The following is a 21,339-nucleotide window of genomic DNA, read 5'->3' as shown; positions in this document are numbered from 1 at the left end:
TAATCTCTATCCTTCTACAAGCTTCAGTTACAGTAACAGTTCCTTCAGAACTACTTTTTGTTCTGTCTGTCCTTCAGCACCATCAGTAAGATTAGTGATGTTGAGCACATTTTCATATACCTATTGGCCACCTGGATGTCATTTTTGGAAAAATGTCTATTCAGGGCCCTTGCTCATTTTTTAATTGGGTTATCTGATATCTTTGTGGTGGGTTTTTGTTTGTTTTGTTTTTGCTATTGAGCTATATGAGTTCTTTATATATTTTAGATATTAATCCCTTTTTAGATATATGGTTTGCAGATATTTTCTCCCATTCTGTATGTTGCCTTTTCATTTTGTTGATGGTTACCTTTGCTGAGCAAAAGCTTTTTAGTTTGATATAGTCCCACTTGTTTATTTCTGCTCTTGTTGCCTGAGTTTTTGGTGTCATATCTAAAAAATCATTGCCAAGACCAATGTCACGGAGCTTTCTTCTTATGTTTTCTTCTAAGAGTTTTAAAGTTTCAGGTCTTCTGTTTAAGTCTTTAATCCATTTTGATTTGACTTTTGTGTATAGTATAAGATAAGGGTCTAATTTCATTCTTTTGCATATGGATATGCAAAATTTTCCCAACACCATTTGTTGAAGAGACTCTTCTTTCTCCATTGTGTATTCTTGGACCCCTTGTCAAAGATTAGTTGACTGTATATGTGTGGGTTTATTTCTGGGCTCTCTATTCTGTTCCACTGATACATGTCTGTTTTAATGCCAGTACCATACTTTTTTGATTAGTATAGCTTTGTAATATAGTTTGAAATCAGGAATTGTAATACCTCCAGCTTTGTTCTTCTTTCTCAAGAGTGCTTTGGCTACTCAGAGTCTTCTGTGGTTCCATACTAATTTTAGGATTGTTTGTTCTATTTCTGTGAAAAATGTCATTGGAATTTTGATAGGGATTGCATTGCATCTGTAGATCATTTTGGGTAGTACAGATGATTTAACAATATTAATTCTTCCAATCCATGAACATGAGCTATCTTTCCATTTACTTGTGTCTTAATCAATTTCTTTCACCAATGTCTTATAGTGTTCAGTGTATGGGTCTTTCACCTCCTTAGTTAAATTTATTCATATTTCTTTTTAATGCTATTGTAAATGGGATTGTTTTCTTAGTTTCTTTCTAGGATAGTTTATTGTTGGTGCCTCCAGCTTCTGACACAGGTTTTAATGAAGATGAGTTCCTTCTGCAGGGAGGCACCCCTTTCCAAAGGCCACATCAATTCAGAGAGAAAAACCAAAACAAAAGCCCCACAGCAAGAGACAGGAAGGAAGGGAAGCTATTCAAACTCCTTGTCCCTCTCCTCCATAGCACACAATAGATGAGTCCTCTACTGGAGAATCATGGCTCCAAAAGAATCCCTCTGACCTGGTGTTTTCTGGTTTTAAAGCCTCCGTTTGAGCACTGTCACTATGGCGACAAGTCTGGGATGCTCTACTCTAAGTGAGGAAGCTTATTCTTCAAATATGCTTCTTCAGTTAACAACAAAGGAATTCACTGAACCTCAACTAATCTCATATTCTCCTGGGAGACCTCTCTCAAGAGGCACTTTTCTCCCCTTGCCCTCACAAACCTCCCAGGTTTACACTGTTCAGCCAACAACCACATTTACATAGAGATTTACAGTTTACTTTCACCCATATCACCTCAATCAAGCCCTGAGGAGTCCTCTTCAGTCACATGAGCCTCTTCTACAACAACTAAACAAAATGAGGCCCTTGGTTTTAAGGAGCCCTTCCCCGGAAGGCTAGCAGACACAGGCCCTGCAGCTGAGATAGGACAGAGGAAGGAGGAGTGGGAGCGTAGGGAGCTTACCCACATGACTTTTTCTTTTCCAGGGGGAAGAATCTGCAGTGGCTTCTAACCCTGGCAGGCCTGATGCCCACTCCCCTGAAGCTCTTCTCAGTCTGTTCTGGGCTGTTGTTCTGCCTTGGCTCATGTTCTACATCATTCCCAGCCCCAGCTGTTCCAAGGGTGGCTGTTGGCTCTGGGGAATTTATCCTCCCTGACTTCAGAGGGGTCTTCCTTAAATATGAGTTCTTAGAGTCAGCCCTGGCTTCCTATAACATAGGTGTAAAAGGAAAACTCTCCTTTACTTTTCTCTACTCTGTGATGACATTCTGCTTCACTTCTGGTCACCAAATGTGTAGAGGTTTGCCCCTCACCAAGCAATTCTCTGCAACACCAGCTGAGTGTCCTACAATTTAATTCACTTCTGACACTATCTACCTGGAGAGAGCATCAGATCCCACAGACTGCTCCCACTTCAGATGCCAACTGCAAGTCCAGGTTGTTACCTGGACTTCTGACTGACTGGCTATAAACCAGAGGCTCCCATGACTCCCCTCCTCGAGTTTGATCACTTGCTAGGACAGCTCACAGAATTCAAGAAAACAGTCTACTTATTAGATTAATGGTTTATTACAATGGATATTAAAGAACATGAATGAACAGTCAGATGAAGAGATACATAGGGTGAGGTCCAGAAGAGTCCCAAGCACAGGGGCTACTGTCTCATGGAGTCTGGGGTATACCACCCTCCTGGCACATGGATGAAACAACCCAAAAGCTCTCCAAACACCATCTTTTTGGGGTTTTATGGCGGCTTCCTGTCATAGGCACGAATGAATACATCATTGGCCATTGGTGATTAAGTCAATCTCTAGCCCTTCTCCCCTCCCCAGAGGTCAGGCGGCTGGAACTGAAAGTTCCAACTCTCTAATCACCTGGCTGGCTCTGCTGGCAACTAGTCCCCTTCCTATGGTTTTCTAGGGGCTTTCCAGAAATCACCTCATTAATATAAATTCAGTGGTTGAAAGAGGCTTGTTATGAATAACAAAAAACACCCATTTCATCTTTATGCTCTAGTGCTACTTAAGGAGTTAGGAACAAAAGATGTCCATATAACTCCTATCACTTAAGAAATTACAAAGGTTTTAAGAGCTATTTCCAGGAAACATGACAAATTTATTACATCAGAGTATCACAATAAGCCTACCTCTTATTAGTTTTACAACCTTGGGGAAGTCATTTAACCTTTCAAGCCTGTTACCTCTTCTGTAAGATGCGGGCAATTACATCTATACAGATGGTTCTGATAAGGACTGAAGACACAGATGCATTCTACAATTCTTAGTTCCCTCCCATCCCAGCCCACTCTGCCCTCAGGGGGTAGGCAGTCTCAAATACTAAGGAGGTTCATAACAAAGAGACAATATGATGTACCAACCTCGCATTGACCTCTCTACCTTGTGTCTTTGGTCGCCTAAACCATTTCTGGGTGATATGTAATTCTTTTCCTCCGGTTTTCAAAACAAACAAATAAGGGAGGCTGTTCAACCTCATTTGTCTTTATTATGAGAGGCAATGAAGTAGGAACAAAGATCATCCTAGGAAATAAAACTTCTGGGTTCCAGCCCTCCCTGCTCACTGAGTTCCTCAGCTTCTCTGGTCTCCAGGAGTTTCTTTTTAAATACCTTATCTGCCTTACCTCCCAGAGGAAAGGTGCTGGATAGGGTGCTCTGTTAGAGCCCCTTCCTGCTCTAAGATCTCCGAACTTTAAGGGAGTACCAAACATGAAACGGGAATAAATCAGACTTACCAGAGAGACTGGTCTTGCCCTCTAGGAGTGTTCTAAAGTGTTCTAAAATCCACCCCCACTTCTTAAAATAAACATTTCATTTGGGAATAATTTTAGATTTTTAGAAAAGTTGCTAAGATGATGCAGAGAGTTCCTTTAACCAATTTCCCCTAATTTTAACATCTTACATTACCATGGTACATTTGTCAGAACTACAAAACCAACATTGGTACATTATTTACTAAATTCCAGATTTTATTTGGATTTCACCAATTTTTCCACTAATGTCTTTTTTTTCTGCTCCTGGGTCCAATCCAGGATACCTCATTGCATTTAGGATAAAACAACTTTTAAATGGTGAAAGATTTCCAACATAGAGACAAACAGATCTTCAATAAAAAGAAGATCAGATACACTTGAGGCTCTTTTTGAGCCCTCTCTTCCCATTTTCAAGCCCTTTCCTTTCTCCCTAGAGAAGCATCATCACAAACTCATTGTTTATCATTCCTGGCATGTTTGCATGGATTCCTAAAAAGACAATATAAGCATAAACACTATTTATTATTGTTTTTCAGACTTTAAAACTTATATAAATATTATTCTTTTCATATCCTTCCATACCCTGCTTCTTTCATTCAACTATGTTTTTGAGATCCATCTGTTAAGAAATATAGCAATAGTTCTTTTGGCTCCTGTGCATAAGATGTATAGCATTTCATTCTATGAGTACACCACTATTATCATTCTCCTACTGATGGACATTTAAACCGTTTCTTTCTTTTCTTTTCGTTTTTTTGCTGCAATAGACATTTTAATGCATTTGCTGAAACATAAGAAAGATTCTCCATCTAGGACTAGAATTTCTGCGTTAAAAGCTGTAACCAGCTTTCTGGCGGAGATGACCTCCCCATGATAACATGCCTCTCGCAAAGGATCTCATTCATCCCTCTCCAGAAGAGGAGAAGAAGAAACACAAGAAGAAGTGCCTGGTGCAGAGCCCCAATTCCTATTTCATGGATGTGAAATGCCCAGGTTGCTATAAAATCACCACCATCTTTAGCCATGCACAAACAGTAGTTTTGTGTCTTGGCTGCTCTATTGTCCTCTGCCAGCCTACAGGAGGAAAAGCAAGGCTTACAGAAGGATGCTCCTTCAGATGGAAGCAGCACTAAAAGCACCTAGAATCAAGATGAATGGGAAACCATCCCAATAAACACATTTTGGATACATCCTGTTTATTGTCTTGTTTTACTGCTAGGAAGTTCCTACCTCACGTATTCAGGGGCAACTTTAGAGTCAGTTGGGGCAATCTGTGAAATCAAATGAAGGCAGTTTCCAAGTCAAAAGTCCACAGGGCTGAATATAAGGACTCCTTACCTAGAAAGAGGAAAGCTGTTGATGCCAACACCGCAAAGAGGGTAAAGAGGAGAATCTGGTAAGAACCCATGAACTTCTGGAGGACACCTGAATCTTCACACTGATCTACGCATTGGCAGAATAAAAGAAGATAATAGTTATTTAATACGTCCAGGACAGACGCTGCATTTAAAATCTTGTGTGGTCCTAAGAGTATCTAGCTGAAGCACTCAAAACCCAGCCTTCTAAGAAATTCTTTTGCTTCTTACCAGAGAAAAAGGGGTGAACTGTACTTGGCTCCTCTACCTCTTTTTGGCTTTTTATCTCTCTAACGTAATAAACTACAATTGTTGAGCCTCTCATTTCTCTTCAGCTTACAGAAGACTATTTCAATTCTCTGCCACTTTAAAATGCCTGTTACCTTTCCTGTGCACTTTAACTCCAGGTGACATGCTTCCCTTCACCAAGTTTGTGACAATGTACGGTGATTCAACTTCTACTTTTAATCCCTCTAACCTAAAACATTTCCTTGGATCACCAATGACCTCTTATATCCAGGGGCCACTTCTCCTTTTTTATTCAGGTGTCATTTCTAGGGAACATTCTGATTTGTATATAACCTTGTCCTCAATAAAACTTCAGACTTGTGTCTTTGAAGCATTAAAAAAAATTTTTTTAAAAAGGTGTAACTAAATTGTTTCTTAAAGCTGTTGTACTGATCTACACTCCTTTCAGAAGTGAATGAGTCTGTTGCTCCACGTTCTCATCCATACTTGGAAGGGCATTCATTTTATAAATTAATTTGGAGACAACTGGCATCTTTATAAGGAATCTTCCAGTGAATGAATCTGTTGCTCCACGTCCTCATCCATACTTGGAAGGGCATTCATTTTATAAATTAATTTGGAGACAACTGGCATCTTTATAAGGAATCTTCCAGTTCATGAACACTGCCTTTTTTCCCATTAAGACTTTTTTTTCTTTTCAGTAATTGTAATTTCTCCAAAAATATTCTTGTACATATTTTGGTTAGGCATACCTTCTAGGTATCTTGAAGCTTTTATTACTATTGAAAATGGGATCTTTTATTTATTAGTTTTTCTAATTGGTTATTACTGGTGAATAAGATTTCTATATGTTGATTTTATGTCTAGGGAAACTGGCAAGCTCTTACTATATATTTTCCACTTAAAAAAAACTCAAGAAAATCATATTGTATGCAAATAAGGACATATCTTTCCAATATTCACAACATTTTTCTTATCTTATTGCATTGGCTAGAATCTCCTGTACAATGCTGAATATAAATGGTGAGAAAGGGCATCTTTATCTTTTTCATGTCTTTACTGAAAAGAACCCTAGAGTCTTATTGTTAAGGATAGTTTTTGCTGGAATATTTTGATAGATGCTCTTTATCAAGTTAAGGAAATTCCCTTCTAAGTTTCCTGAGAAGTCTATTCAATCATGAACAAGCACTAAATTCTGGCAACTACTTTTTCTGTTTCTTATAGATTGTAGGTATTATTGATCTGTTAACATGATTTATTACATTAACATATTTTCTGATGTTGGATCATTCTTAATTTCATGCATAAACTCTACTTAGAATGTAAATATTTGAAGTAGATTTGCAAATATTCCATAAGCATCTATGTTTATATATTGGACTGTTTTATAATTTTCCTTTCTTGTATTCTTCTTGTCTGGTTTGGGTATTTAGGTTATATTATCATTGTAAAAGTAGATAGCTTTTCCTAATTTTCTATTCTCTTAAACAGTTTGTTAATATTAGGATTATCTACTTCTTAGAAGTTGAATAAAGTACAGATGTAAACCACCTAAGCCTGATATTTTGGAGAGATGAGGTCTTGGTTATCAGCTTAAGTTCTTTAATGATTTTTGCTTTTTGGTATTTTCTATATTTTTTCAAGTAGTTTTGGCAAATTATATTTACCTAGAAAACTATGCCTTTTCCCAATCCAAATTTTGTCATAAAATTCTTCAGAGTATAATCTTATGATTTTTATTATCTATTATGCATCTGTAGTTATAGTTCCCTTTCTTTCAAAATATTATTTGTAGCTCTTTTTTGAAAAAAAAAAAAACTTAACTAGGGATTTATCTATTTTATAACTCTTTTTGATCCTCTAAATTGCTTTCTATTTCATTTTGTTTGTCCTCTTAGTTTCCTTTTACTTTTCTAAAGGCTTATTTTCTTCCTTGTCTATCTTCTTGAGATGGACATGTATAGACAGTAATAGTCATCTACACAATATGTATTCTCCCTTTGTTCTTTATTAGCATAACCCCTATTTAGTTTGGGAAAGCAATATGCCAAGCTAAAAAACAAACAAATTATGTTTTTCAGACTCCCCTGCAGCTAGGAAATGCCATATGACACACCTGTTACCAATGACATATAAGTGGAACTCACTGGGTAGGGCTTCCAGGAAAACTCTTTAATTACAGATAGCAGACTCAGCTGGTACATGCCTCTTTCATAACCTGTCCTTTTCTTCCTCATCATGTTTGGAATGTGCATACAAAACTGGAAGTAGAGCAGCCACCTTACAACCATGAGGCAGCTAGCATGAGTATGAAAGCTAAGTTTAGACGAGTCAAAAGTTAGAAGAGCCTGGGCTATCACGGCATCATGGAACCTCCATATCTGATTTGAACTGTCTACCTCCAAATGAAATCAAGTCCCCCTTAAAACTGTGTTCCTCTGAGACAGGAGGGAAGAGGGCAGGGCACAACCATTAAAAGAATGATACAACCATTAAGAACAGAATATGACATAAACTGGTTAGAACCTATTAGGCCCAAGATGGTGGAAGATTTGACTTCCAGTAGACCTTGATCCTCATTATACACTCACTGTAATAATTAGCATGCTAAATGACATACCCACAGGCACCATGACAGTTCCAAGGCCAATCATAAAAGGCCAAAAAGTGGGCAGTGGCCCAATTCCTGGAAATCCCCGCCCCTTCCCCAACATAGTTGGAATAATTCCCTCAATTTATTAGCCTATGAAATAACCCAGCCCACAAAAACTAACCATCCCATATTTTGGGGCTGCTCTTGCCTTTTGAGACAAGACTGTATTCTGTCTATGGTATGTGTATCTCTCTAAATAAATCCATTTCTTACCTATCACTTTGTCTCTCACTGAATTCTTTCTGCTATGAGACATAAAGAACCTTAGCTTCATTAAATCCTGAGACCAGGTGTGCGATTTCAATGAAAAGACAGTGGGTTCAAGTCCCAGTCTGAATTTTGGCTGGGTGTGAGCCCCATCTGAGGTGTGACTGGGTTCAAGTCCCAATCTGAGGTGTGCAGTTTCACCTCTGCAAAGTTTATGATTAACCTCTCCAACCAAAACTTTATTTCCTTTTTTATCCTGCACCAGTTTCCCTCAGAATTGAGAATATCAAAGAAAAGGGGGGACTGAAACCGAGCGGGACCCTGCAGCTCCCTCCCGGGTACAAAAACCTTTCTGTGTCCCCTGTTTCTTGTTTGTAGAAAAAGGCTTTAGTGTCCTAGGACTTCCCTGATTTCCAAAGAGCAGAGCCAGTTACTAATTAGGGAAGTGAGGGAATGCAGAAACAAAGGAAAGGCAGTCAAGAAACAATAGTTCAGCAATCAAACAGAGTCCTAGTTCCTCTTCAAGGGATATAAGTAACCATCTGATGCATATCTTTGAGTTGTTCTGCAGGAACTAGGACTCCCACCCAGGTGGAGGATGGTGACTGCATGCTGTCCACAAGCACAGAGACCCCAGACTGGTTGGAAACAGAAGGTTGGTGATTAAGATTCCTGAAACACAACACTGTTTCCTCACCACCAACCAATCAGAAGAAAATCATGCCCTCCACAACCTTCAGCCCAAATGTTGCCTTTAAAAACCTTATAGTCCAGCCAGCCAGGAAGATGGATCTGAGAAAAACCTATGTCTCATATCTTCTTGGTTGGCACCCTCTCGATCAATAAACTGCTCCGAACTCTGATGTTTCAGTTTGTTTGGCCTCACTGTGCATCGGTACAGGAACTTGAGTTTGACAAAACAAACTTCTTGTAACATGACAAGGTTAAACCTCTAGGTCATTTAACCCATGATCATTTACACACAAATACCATTTTAAATAATACAATATTCAACTATCTTTCATTTTTTTAATTTTTAATAAATGTATTTAAGGTCATAAATTTTCCTGAAAGAAAAGCTTTCTTGACTAAACTGAGAGATCAACTGTGCTGGTCCAGACCAGAAAGACCACCTAGCCAACCCAAAAACTAGTGATATAAATGAAAATGGCCATGGTTTAAGTCCCTAAATTTGGGGGTGGACTGTTATACAGTAAAAGCTAACTAATACAGAAATTGGTTTCAAGAGTGGGGTGCTGCCATAACAAAATCCTAAAACATGTGGTGTTGGCTTTGGAATAGGGCAGTGACCAGAAAATCAGTAAGGAAACAGACTGCAAAGGTTGTAAAAATGAAAAAAAAAACAAACCCCAAAACCCACCTGCTGTAGCAGGTCTGGAAAATGATGACTTATACTACGTAGAGACAGAACAGTTGGTAAAACTGAAGTTGACAGTACCTTGAGAGGAAAAAAAAATGAACCTAATAAACTTTCAGTTACAGCTAAGTAGATCTCCAGAGAGAATTTGGAAAGTGCCACTTGGGTACGCTTAACTGCATATAATAAAATATGGCAAGACAGAAGAATGGGCAAAAGAAGGAAATGTTCAGTTTGCAACCAGAATTTAGATGGAATACAGAGGGTCCAGGGCCTGCTGTGTTGGAAAATAAAACTCTCATCTCCAGTCTCCCCATATCTGAATAGTCTTCAAGTAAAAGATTCTCAAAGTAAAAGGAGACCTTAGGACAAAGAGAAAAGCAAGGGTATGGCCACTTGTTAAGACCTCTGAAAGATTTAAGAAAGTGCCTAGTATACTTTCTCAGCTAGACAAAAAGGCATAACAGAAGCCTAATCCCAAATCACAGTGAATAAATCTAGAGAAAAAATAATTGTGGGTATAGCTTTTGTTGAATAAAGTAGACTATAATCTGTTACACAGAAAGCCCAAAATGTTAAAAAAACAAAAACAAAACAAAACTATACCAGCAAAAGCACCATCAGCTTGGACTAGAGGGAACTAAGATTGATTAAACTGCGAAGAAGTCTCTAGGCTCTCAACTACCTATGGGCAGGAAACCAGATGAGAAAGCTGCTGAACTGTTAACATGGCCATTTCTTACGGAAAGGAAAGATTTCTCAAGATGGGGAACCAAGGGACTAGAGAATGGAGTCCAGGGCCTTGGAGAACAATGGAATGGGAAGGCACTCCCAGGAAGCAGAACTGAGCCCTAATCAAGGGCCTAGGGGGAATTTTAGACCAGTGATTGTTATGTATCCTCTGATCTTCCCCCTTTTGAAGGGACGCGTCTATTTAGTTAACCTGCCTCTGTCTGACCACTGTACGTCAGGTGTGTAGTGAGAAGATGACTTGTCATTTTAATTCACAGATCTCTGAATCAAGAGGCGCCTTACCCAAGGAGCCACATCTAAGGATCCTCATTCATCCTGATGTGATAAGATCATGAGATCACATCCTTCCAGCCTGATGCTATATGTAGGATGAGACAGAAAGCCTGAAATGAGGATTAGCAAACTTTACATGTGGGAGAAATGTGAATAATTTGTGGCCAAGGAGCAGACTGTGGTAGATTCTAAAAGCAGCCACACACGTATATATAATGGAATATTACTCAGCCATAAAAAGAAACAAAATTGAGTTATTTGTAGTGAGGTAGATGGACCCAGAGTCTGTCATACAGAGTGAAGTAAGTCAGAAAGAGAAAAACAAATACCGTATGCTAACACATATATATGGAATCTAAAAAAAAAAAAAAGGTTCTGAAGAACCTAGGGGCAGGACAGGAATAAAGAAGCAGACGTAGAGAATGGACTTGAGGATACTGGGAGGGGGAAGGGTAAGCTGGGACGAAGTGAGAGGGTGGCATGGACATATATACACTACCAAATGTAAAATCGATAGCTAGTGGGAAGCAGCCGCATGGCACAGGGAGATCAGCTCGGTGCTTTGTGACCACCTAGAGGAGTGGGATAGGGAGGGTGGGAGGGAGGGAGACGCAAGAGGGAGCAGATATGGGGATATATGTATATGTATAGCTGATTCACTTTGTTATAAAGCAGAAACTAACACACCATTGTAAAGCAATTATATTCCAATAAAAATGTTAAAAAAAAATTTTTTTAATTAAAAAAAATAAAAGCAGCCACAAATTCTTTTCCTCCTACCAAGGGGTGGAGTCTGTTTCTCCACCCCTTGAATCTGGGCTTGGCCTCGTGACTTTTTTTTGCTAACAGGACATTAGTAAATGTAATACAAACGGAAACTTAAAAAGTGCTTGCACAAGGAGGCTTGCTCCCTGGCTGCATTTGGAAGCCTGGACCATCATGTGAACAGCCTCAGCAGACAATCTGGAAGATGAGAGGCAATTTGGAAGAGAACTAAGGCATCCCAGCATGCAGGCCGTCAACTTCCAGACATTGAAGCTATCCTAGATCATCTAGCCAGCCACCAGCACATCACAGATGTGTGTAATAGTCAAGACAGCTGAGCTGGCCCAGATTTTTAAAACTACAGCTACCCCAAAGATTCTAGAGCTGAATAAGATAGTGTTTCTTTTAAGCCATTAAGTTTTGTAGTGGTTTGTTATGCAGCAAACCTCAACTGATACAATTATAATTTTTTTTTACATAGTCCATAATTATCATCTTTCTGACTCTGAATATGGCTTTAACATCCCTCCCCCCAGAATAGCCTGCCCCATATTGCTATTGTTGCCTAATTTTCATTTTAATCATATTTTTAAATCACACACACACACACACACACACTCAAGAATTTTTTACATAGGTTAACAGTTAAATGAATATAAATATATTTAATCAATTTCTGTGTTCACTGTTGTTTCTTATATTGTGCATCCTTTCTCATTGTTTGATTTTTTTCCTTCTAAAGTATATCTTTTAATACTTCTTTTAATGAGAGTCTTGAGTTTATACCTTTGGTCTTTATTTTTCTCTCACTGCTGTAGGATAGTTTATCTAGGCATAGTATTCTAGGTCCAACACTTATAAGTTGTAAGTCTGTTTTCTTACTTCTCCTGCTGCTGAAACATCTATTAGCCATTTATTTATACATGACATATTTTTAACTCTGATTTTTAATTGGTTGCTATGGACTGAATGTTTGTGTCCCCCCTAAATTCATATGATGAAGCCTCAACTCTCAGTGTGACTGTATTTGGAGACCAGACCTTTATGGAGGTAATTAGGGTTAAATGAAGTGATAACAGTGGGGCCCTGATCAGATAGGACCAGTGTCCTTAGAAGAAGACACAGGAGAGAGCTCGCATTCTCTCTCTCCCTGCTACGTCAGGACACAGTGAGAGGGCGGCCACCTACAAGCCAGGAAGAGAGTTCTCACCAGAAACTAAATCAATTTTGATCTTGGACTTCCCAGCCTCCAAAACTGTGAGAAATAAATGTCTGTTGTTTAAACCACCCAGTCTATGGCATTTTGTTATGGCAGCCCAAGCAGCTTCATATACTGGTCTCCCCCCTGCCCTTGATAGTATGCAGTTTCACTGCAATATGTGTAATTGTGGGTTAACTTTTATTTAACCTCCGTAGTATTCGGAGATACTTTTGATCCAAGAACTCATAGTTAGTCAACTCTGGAAAATTATTAGCATTTATTTAAATATTACTTCTCTTTCAGTCCCTCTGTTCTCTCTGTAACTTTTATTAAAGAATGTTGAAGCCTGTCAATTTATCTTTCATATCTCTAAACTTACAGGGTAAGTTTCTCTGTACTGTTTTCCAATCTGTTAACTTACTTCAATGGTATCTAGGAATCAGTGTACCCTATCTATTTTATCTTTATTTCAATAACTACAGTTTTCATTTCACATTTTAATTTTTTATATATATCTGATCTTATTTTATTTATGCTTTTTTTTCATAATTCCTTAGTTTTTTTAAAAAATAAATTTATTTATTTATTTATTTTTGGCTGTGTTGGGTCTTCGTTTCTGTGTGAGGGCTTTCTCCAGTTGCGGCGAGCGGGGGCCACTCTTCATCGCGGTGCGCGGGCCTCTCACTGTCGCGGCCTCTCCCATTGCGGAGCACAGGCTCCAGACGCGCAGACTCAGTGGTTGTGGCTCACGGGCTCAGTAGTTGCTCCGCGGCATGTGGGATCCTCCCAGACCAGGGCTCGAACCCGTGTCCCCTGCATTAGCAGACGGATTCTCAACCACTGCACCACCAGGGAAGCCCAATTCCTTATTTTTTAATGAAAGTTATGCCTTTTTTTTTAGGGCAGGGCACATCCTCTACCTACTTATTATAAAGTTATTTTCAGACTAGTCTTTAAAATTAATTTCATTTGGGATAATATCTCATTCTTACAGTTGATTCTGTTACCTGATTTATTTGCAATTTTGGAGTGGCAAGTTCCTTTTGAGTCTGTTCTTCTCACTTTTGTTATTTTGTTCCTCTCTCTCTGACCCCATTTCTCCTTGACCCTCTGGGCCCCCAGTGCAGAAGCAGGTTGGGTGTTACAGTCGCACAAGAACATGGCAGCCGCAGTCACAGAACCAGCAGGCAGCTGGGCTCAGTTCCTGGTAGCAAGGCTATGTGCTTGTCCTTGCCTTCCTTAGCCCGCAACTCCTGTCCCAGTCTCCTCCTTCCCTCTCACACACCCAGCCTTCCTTCATGACTTGGTGAGCTCTTCTTCAGCCCTGGCTTCAAGCCTTACTCTGGTTTCTCAATGCCTGCAGAGCACTCTTATTTTTTTGGTCCCTTTATTTCATAGGAGCCAAACTCTTCATAGCCACTGCCTCCGACCAACCTACAGCACAAGAAACTTCAGTCTCTGATCACCTTTTTGCATTTCTCTTCTTTTATGATCCACAGAGATGGTTACTTCACATCTGAGGCTGGTGATGTTCATTTTTTGTTTCTCTTTCCTTTTGTCCCTCAGAGATATGAGTTTGGGGAATCAGTTTGCAAAATGTAAACAAAATGTAAATTAGGAACCTGGTCCTCCTTCCCAAAGTTGCCCATGCCCCCAAAATGAAACTTTAAAAAAGGACAAGGGATCATATGTGAATACCAATCATTTCTCTCTTGAGCCAGAGAAGCATCTCCACCTCACTAAAGCCTCTCTGTGCAAAAGGCAAGCATGGTGAGGAAGGCAAAGAGAACCACTGCTCTTGGCTACCATCTACCCTGGAGATCTGGGAACTTCTCCTTTTAGGTCTAAGCTATTTATTGATCAAACAAACCAGAACAGAGGACTTTGGCAAGAACTTGAAAGACTAATATAATCTTTCCCATTCATTCAAAAACTTCAGTTAGAAAGAATGGGATGGAAAGAGGACACTAAATATTGTGATGTGGCATATTCAAAACTACAAGTCCATTCTTTTTGGAACAGAACTTGCTACACTGGGGCATGGGCACCTGAGTCTTCAGTGTCTGTGACGTTGTCCTTACAGTTACTGGACAAATAAAGGGATATAACTTAGTGTGGAATCAATAAATGGAGAACGCATAACACAAGTAGCTTTCTTTCCCCTTGACCTGGAAAGAGACTTCTTCCTTGCCTATAAGCATATAGGGAGAAATTTCACTTTCAGTTGGAACAACTCAATTTGGCATTCCCCTATAACATACCACCACGACTCTCATCTGTTTATCCACTGGGAACTTCCCCAAATTGGTCTCATCAGGGTACCAGGTGGGATGAGATGAGGCACATCAATTTCAGCACTAACTTCCAGGGGTTTACTTTGTATGTGTGCTTATTTGGGGGTTTGCTTTTTGCCAAGTCTACCCTAACACAGCCAGTTTTCCATTTAGCTACACGACTCATTCAAATATTTATTGAGCATTTACTGATAATAACAGCTCCTATTTAATGGGGACCTCTGTTTGCATGACAGTGCATTTTACACACCCATTTAATCTTCACAACAGCTAGTCATTCAAAGTAGGCACTGTTATCTTCATTTTTCAATAGAGAAAACAGGCTTAGAGACGTTCAGTAGTTTCTCAAAGTCACACAGGCTGGAGCTTGAATTTGGATATGACTCCAAAACCAAAAATGTTTTTCTTATTGCAATCTGAGGACACCTGTTCTTTCCTATAGAGAAACTGTGTGTTACAGGCTATGGCCCTAAGTTTTCTACACTGAGGCAAGGCCAGCCTAAAACAGCCTACTCCGGAGCTGTCCCCTGGCCTGTGTATATTCATTTTCCCCTTCCACCTCAATTCTGCCATTTGTGCTTCTGGGGCCTATGACCTGACAACTCTCAGCTACAGGCAGAATCAGACAGAGGCAACAAGAACTTTTGGGTCGCTATTGGTATTGGATTCTGGGCCCTTCTCAGTCAGGGCCCCGAGGTTTGGTAGTTTTCCTGCTGCCGAAGCTCTGGGGATTTGTCTCCTTGTCAAGCTTATTTTTATCACTTGCAATGGTGCCCAGATCCCGTGGTATTGGCCTTGGCCCTGAGGATGGTATATAATAGGCAGAAAAATGCAGTGGGACTTGGAAGAACTGAGAGGTCTCCAGAAAGGGAGAGGCCTTAAAGTACCAAGGAAAGGAAAACTGGAGCTGGTTTCCCAGAAATGCGGATGGGCTCTAACCTTCCACTCACTCCTTTGGCCTCTTTAGTAATTCCCTGGACAGCCTGGGAGGGCCATGGGCCTCAGCTCACCAAAATGCTTCTCCCCACTCCATCCTGACACCTAACGTGCTAAGTGCTTTGTGTGCATTACTTCATTTAATCCTTATGACATCCTATGAGGTACAGGTGCTATTATCTCCATATTATAGATGAGAAAACCAAGGGAGAGAGAAGTTTTATCATTTACACAAAATCGCACAGCTAGTAGATGACAGAGCTAGGATTTGAAACCAAGCAGTCTGATGCAGAGGCTGTATGCTAAACTACTATAGAAATAGCCTCATAGAAAAAACAGAAAAGATGGATGTAAAATATGTGTCTATAATTAGTTACAGGGATTTGGGGGGATTGGGTAATGCTTGGTCAACACCATATTTTGACTGGTGAAAGGGTTAGGCTCTGTGACCTTCCCACACACTGTCCTCTAAAGGATGCCCGTTCAGTTGGAGGGGACAGAAGGGTTCTTGGCCCACAGCACATTTGACTCACAGCAGTCACTCAATAAATGTTAGCTAGAGTAGAAGCCCTTTTAAATAACCTCCACTTACCAGAATACCCTTTTAGGCAACATTCTCCATCCCCTCTGTACCGGATCCTGACTGATGCCACCATGCTGAATGCTCAGGGCTACTAGATATTCTCTAGTACACTTGAACCCTCTGCTCCTTCCAGGTAAGCTGTTTGCAAGAGTCAGCTGGCTTGTCCCCAAAACCACTTTCTCCAGTTGTATTTACTACTTAGATTATATAAGTGAACTCACATATAATTCAGCCTGATTCAATCATACCAAATGCCAGCCATTTCCAAAAATCTAACCCATGTTCAAAGGTTGAAGTGTCGGGCTTCCCTGGTGGCGCAGTGGTTGAGAGTCTGCCTGCCAATGCAGGGGACACGGGTTCGAGCCCTGGTCTGGGGGGATCCCACATGCCGTGGAGCGACTGGGCCCGTGAGCCACAATTGCTGAGCCTGCGCATCTGGAGCCTGTGCTCCACAGCAAGAGAGGCCACGATGGTGAGAGGCCCGCGCACCGCGATGAAGAGTGGCCCCCACTTGCCACAACTAGAGAAAGCCCTCGCACAGAAACGAAGACCCAACACAGCCAAAAATAAATAAATAAATAAAAATTAAAATATATAACTTATAAAAAAAAAAAGATGAAGTGTTATAATACAAGATCTTGTGTCATAATACAAGATGTTAAAAAGACTGTCCAAATATCACTATCACATAAAGAGGTTCTATAACTCAAGAAGAAAAAGACAAATAATTTAATAGAAAAATGAGCCAAGGACAAGAACGGTTTACAAATAGCCAGAAAACATGGCAACATGCCCAGTCTTACCAGAGGTAAGTAAAAATTAAATCAACACTGAGATAGCATTTACTATCCATTGGACTAACAAAAATTTAAATGACTGATATCATCTGGTTTTGGTAAGGTATGGGCAATCAAACAGTTACCAGTAATTTCTTGTAGGTAGTAGAAACAATAAATTCATATACATAAATACATTTTTAATGGGATTTTCAATGTTTTCAGATGCAGCTAAATAAAAAGCAAAACTCACCCTCAGAAGGAAGAAGGAACTGTTCTAAACCTTAAACACTATTCTAAAACTGAAATTCGAAAAACATTCACAGCAATGTGGCATCACCAAATGAAGAGGTGATAATACGCACTCTCCGAAGAGGACTACTGTGATTTAGACGAGGACTTCCTAGTGTGGTGATCCCGACACCCTTCTCCCAACTCTGCTGGCCTATCTTGGCGGGTGTGGCAGCGCCCATCTCCAGCAGGCCCAGCACAGGACGCCATGCTGTTCAGCAACACCCCTGTCTCTCTTCCCCACTCTCTCATGTACAAGGCTCAGGTTGCACTGGGGTGGACAGTTTGCCTCTCACATTCTTTGATCAGAACATTGCTGTGTCTCTGACCTCTCATGCTTGAAACAGACTTGCTGGTATTTGAGCCCTTAGGACACCCAGCGCCTGCAATAAAATAAAGACTCAGCTTCTCTTGGAGACCCACTGAGCCAAGGACATAGTGTTCTATCTATACAATGAAATGCAGATTTCCCAATAAAAGGCAAAATTCTTGACTTCGGAGGTTGAACAGGATGGAAAAGAATTCCAGCTGGTTAAAGTTACGGCACTGAAAAAAGCCCTGTCTGAGAATAATTCTTGTGTCTGAGGCCAAGATGCTGTCATCTTGCCACAGACAGTTAAAATATTCACTCATGGCGTGCTCCAATCCTCAAAGCTGTGCCCCGAGACAGTCTAAATTGGTCAATAAACACAGTGGTTCAGTCTTGCTGCCTTCTCTTCTGAAATTAAGAATATTTTAGCTGAATTAGTGCCAGGGCAAAATGTACAGGAGGCTGTATTTAGTTAAAAACTGGTTGGACACTGTGATTACATGTTAAGATCATGAAAGAAATGTCAAGAATCCTCCTTCCTGCTGTATAGTTGAAAGAAGAAAGCCATAAAACAGAGTCAGCTGTGCCCTGTGGGCCTAATAAGGTGGGCTCTGGGGTGAGACTACTGGGTTTCCTTCACAGCACCATCACTTCCAGCTCGGTGACCCTGCCTAAGTCTCCTGGCGTCTCTGTCCCCCCATTTCCTCGTCTGAAATATGGGGATGCTAAAAGAGCTCACCACATAGGGTCATCAGAAAGGGCAATGAGTTAATCCATTTAAAGTGCTGCTCTCCAAGGAAGCACTCAAATGTTAGTCATCACCCCTGGAAGGGAGAAGTGGTGGGCTGGAGAGAATGCTGAAGGACTTGAATGTCTATCATTGGTTTGACAACCCGTGTAGAAGGCATTTATTCATGTGCTCTGCCCAAGCTGTCCTCTGGCCATTTCATGTGTTCAGCCATTTACCTCTGACACTTACCTCGTAGCTCTTTGGGTGTGTGTCATCTCCCTAACTAGATGGTGAGCTCCAGAAGTGGTGTCTTCACCTCACACAGAGTCTAGTCCCCAGTAAGCGCTCAACAAATATCTGATTGACCCTGCTAGCTGTTCATATGCAGAGTGAACTGGACTCAAAATTAACCACACAAACTCCATTTAAATGGGCTTTTCTAGAAGTGCAGCTAAACTCTGCAGGATACAGTCATCAAAACCAGAGATAGAGATGGGTCTCTGTGGTCCACTGGAGAGCAGCACTAGAAGGTGCCACCCCCGCCACAGGCAGGGCGCTCTCTTACTCGCTGTCTGGGAGCTCTCGTCGCTCTCAGCAGGAGAATCCTCCCTGCCCGCAGCAGAGCTCCAGGCCTGCAGAGACCCCGTGCAGAATCCGGGCAGCAGTCTGCATCTTTCCCCAGGAAGTCTTTAAGGCCCTGTTGGCTAAGCCCCGGCCATCTGGACCGGCTCCTGTGCCACCTGGAGTATTTAGAGACCAGCTCCAGTTCACAATCCTAGCTTCGTACTCTGACCTCCTGGCCACGTGTTCTCAAACTGCCAAGTTGTGCAATTTAAGTTGGAGAATCCTGTGTCTCTGGAGGTCATTTGTTCATTCAGCAAGCTTCCCAGAGGGTCTTCTATATTCCAGGTACTAACCACGTTCTTAAAATACTGAATCATAATAAAAATGACTAACATGCCATTTACTGAATATTGAGTATGTGTCAGATACTGTGTTAAGTGTCCTCGGTCCACTGTCTAATTTAATTCAGGGAGGTTGGTATTATTTTACAGATGAGGAAAATGAGACACAGAAATGAAGTAACTTGCTTGCACTCCCATGGTTAGTGAGCTGCAGGGCTGGATTAAGGCCTGAAGCCAAGTCAGTTTGAGAGTAGGCACTCTGATCACGATGCCTGCTGACTCTCCCTGCCTCACTTAATCTATTTCTCTTCTCGAGCTTTATGACTCTTGCTCACATCACCCTTACCACCTAGATTCAAAAGATCTAAACAAATTGGATCTTGCCTATGTCACGGGCTCTTCTGGACCAGGTTTGATATGACAGGTTACCAAACCCCTGACACTAAACAAAAAAGGTGAAGTTCAGGTTGGGCCGAATAATACCGCCTTTCAGCACCTCTTGCATCCCTCCTCCCTTGTTTACCTCCCCCTTCCCTACTTGTCCTTCCCTCCTTTTTCTGTCTGCTTCCCAATACACCCACTCAGGTATCCCACGGGCTCCCCAACTCAACCCCAAATGAAACTCACCCTGCTTCCTGACTTCTCTGCCACCGCTTTACACTTAGCTGCCTGGCATTCAGGTCGAAACCTCAGAGTCATCAGCATGAGAAGGAAATAGAGCATAGTGAATAAAAATACAGGCTCTGGGTTCAAATTCTGGATCTGACTCTACCAGCTGCAGGACCTAGGAACAAGTTACTTAATCTAGCTCTGTCTCAGTTTCCTCATCTGCAAAATGAGGATAAAAACAGCACCTACCAAAAAAGAAAATGTTTTGCCACAAATGCAGCAGGAACAACTGGATATCCATTAGGGGAAAAAAAGAATTTTGACTCCCCCATTTCATATGCTACACAAAAATTAATTTGAGATGGATGATAGATCTAAACATAGAAATTAAAGCTATAAAGCTTCTAGAAGGAAATATAAGAGATGATCTTTGTAATATGGGAGTCAGCAAAAGTTTCTTAGGATATGGAGAAAAGAACAGCCTTACAAAGAAAATAATAAATTAGACCTTGTCAAAATTTAAAACTTCTATTCATCAGAAGACACTTAAGAAAATGAATAGGCAAGCCACAATTAGGAAAAAGATTTGCAAATCACATATCTGACAAATAAAGAGTATTCAGAATAAATAAAGAATCCCTAAAATTCAATAAGAAAAAGACAAAAACCACAATTTTTAAATGGGCAAAATATTTGAATAATTTGAACAACACTCAGAAAGAAAGATATAGAAATGGTTAAGTGCATGAAAAAGTTCTTAGTATCATTAATCATTAGGGAAATGTAAATTACAACCATTTGGGGATAGCTACATATCCACCAGAATGGGTAAAATTTAAAAGTCTAACAATACCAAATGTTGATGAGGATGCAGAGTAACCAACCAGACTCTGATACATTGTGGAAGCATAAAAATGGTACAACCACTTTGGCAGTTCCTTATAAAGCTAAACATAGACCTATCCTATGACCCACTCCCAGATGTTTACCCAAGAGAAATGAAAAAATATGTCCACCAAAAAAAAAAGACCTGTACAAGATGTTCATGGCAGCTTTATACAGAAAAGCCAAAAGCTGGAAACAGCCCTGTGTCCATCAACCAAAGAATGGAGACACAAAACTGTGGTACAGCCATACAATGGAATACTATTCAGAAATAAAGAGGAAGGAATTACTGATACACGCAACAACATGGCTGGATCTCAGAAACATTATACCACGTGACAGAAACTTCAAACCAGAGAGTACATACTGTACAATTCCATTTATATGAAGTTCTAGCAAAGGCACAGGAATCTATGATTTAAAAATCAGAACAGTGGTTGCCTCTGAAGAGTGGGGACAGGGAACTGATTGAGAAGGAACATGAAGGAATTTTCTGGGATGCTGGTAATGTCCAAATCTTGAAAGGGGC

The 21,339-nt window shown here is 40.5% G+C and overlaps 2 protein-coding genes across 4 annotated transcripts in view; one reads left to right on the top strand and one right to left on the bottom strand.

The window, feature by feature from the left end:
• MYLK (myosin light chain kinase) overlaps positions 1-21,339 on the bottom strand; it is a 267,670-nt gene that overhangs the window by 223,443 nt on the left and 22,888 nt on the right. The gene's annotated exons all lie outside the window — the stretch shown is intronic.
• LOC132365403 (small ribosomal subunit protein eS27-like) lies at positions 4,536-4,900 on the top strand. Its single transcript, XM_059922118.1, has one exon. The coding sequence runs from the start codon at positions 4,536-4,538 to the stop codon at positions 4,788-4,790; it is 255 nt and encodes an 84-aa protein (XP_059778101.1). The 3' UTR covers positions 4,791-4,900.

This window comes from Balaenoptera ricei, chromosome 4 (assembly GCF_028023285.1).
Source record: "Balaenoptera ricei isolate mBalRic1 chromosome 4, mBalRic1.hap2, whole genome shotgun sequence".
Taxonomy (NCBI): Eukaryota; Metazoa; Chordata; class Mammalia; order Artiodactyla; family Balaenopteridae; genus Balaenoptera; species Balaenoptera ricei.
Note: the sequence above shows the minus strand (reverse complement) of the source record. Positions and strands in the feature narration are given on the sequence as shown.

Bases quoted from the DNA above. Each gene is read 5' to 3' on its own strand.
- LOC132365403 (XM_059922118.1), top strand. From the start codon at position 4,536: ATGCCTCTCGCAAAGGATCTCATTCATCCCTCTCCAGAAGAGGAGAAG.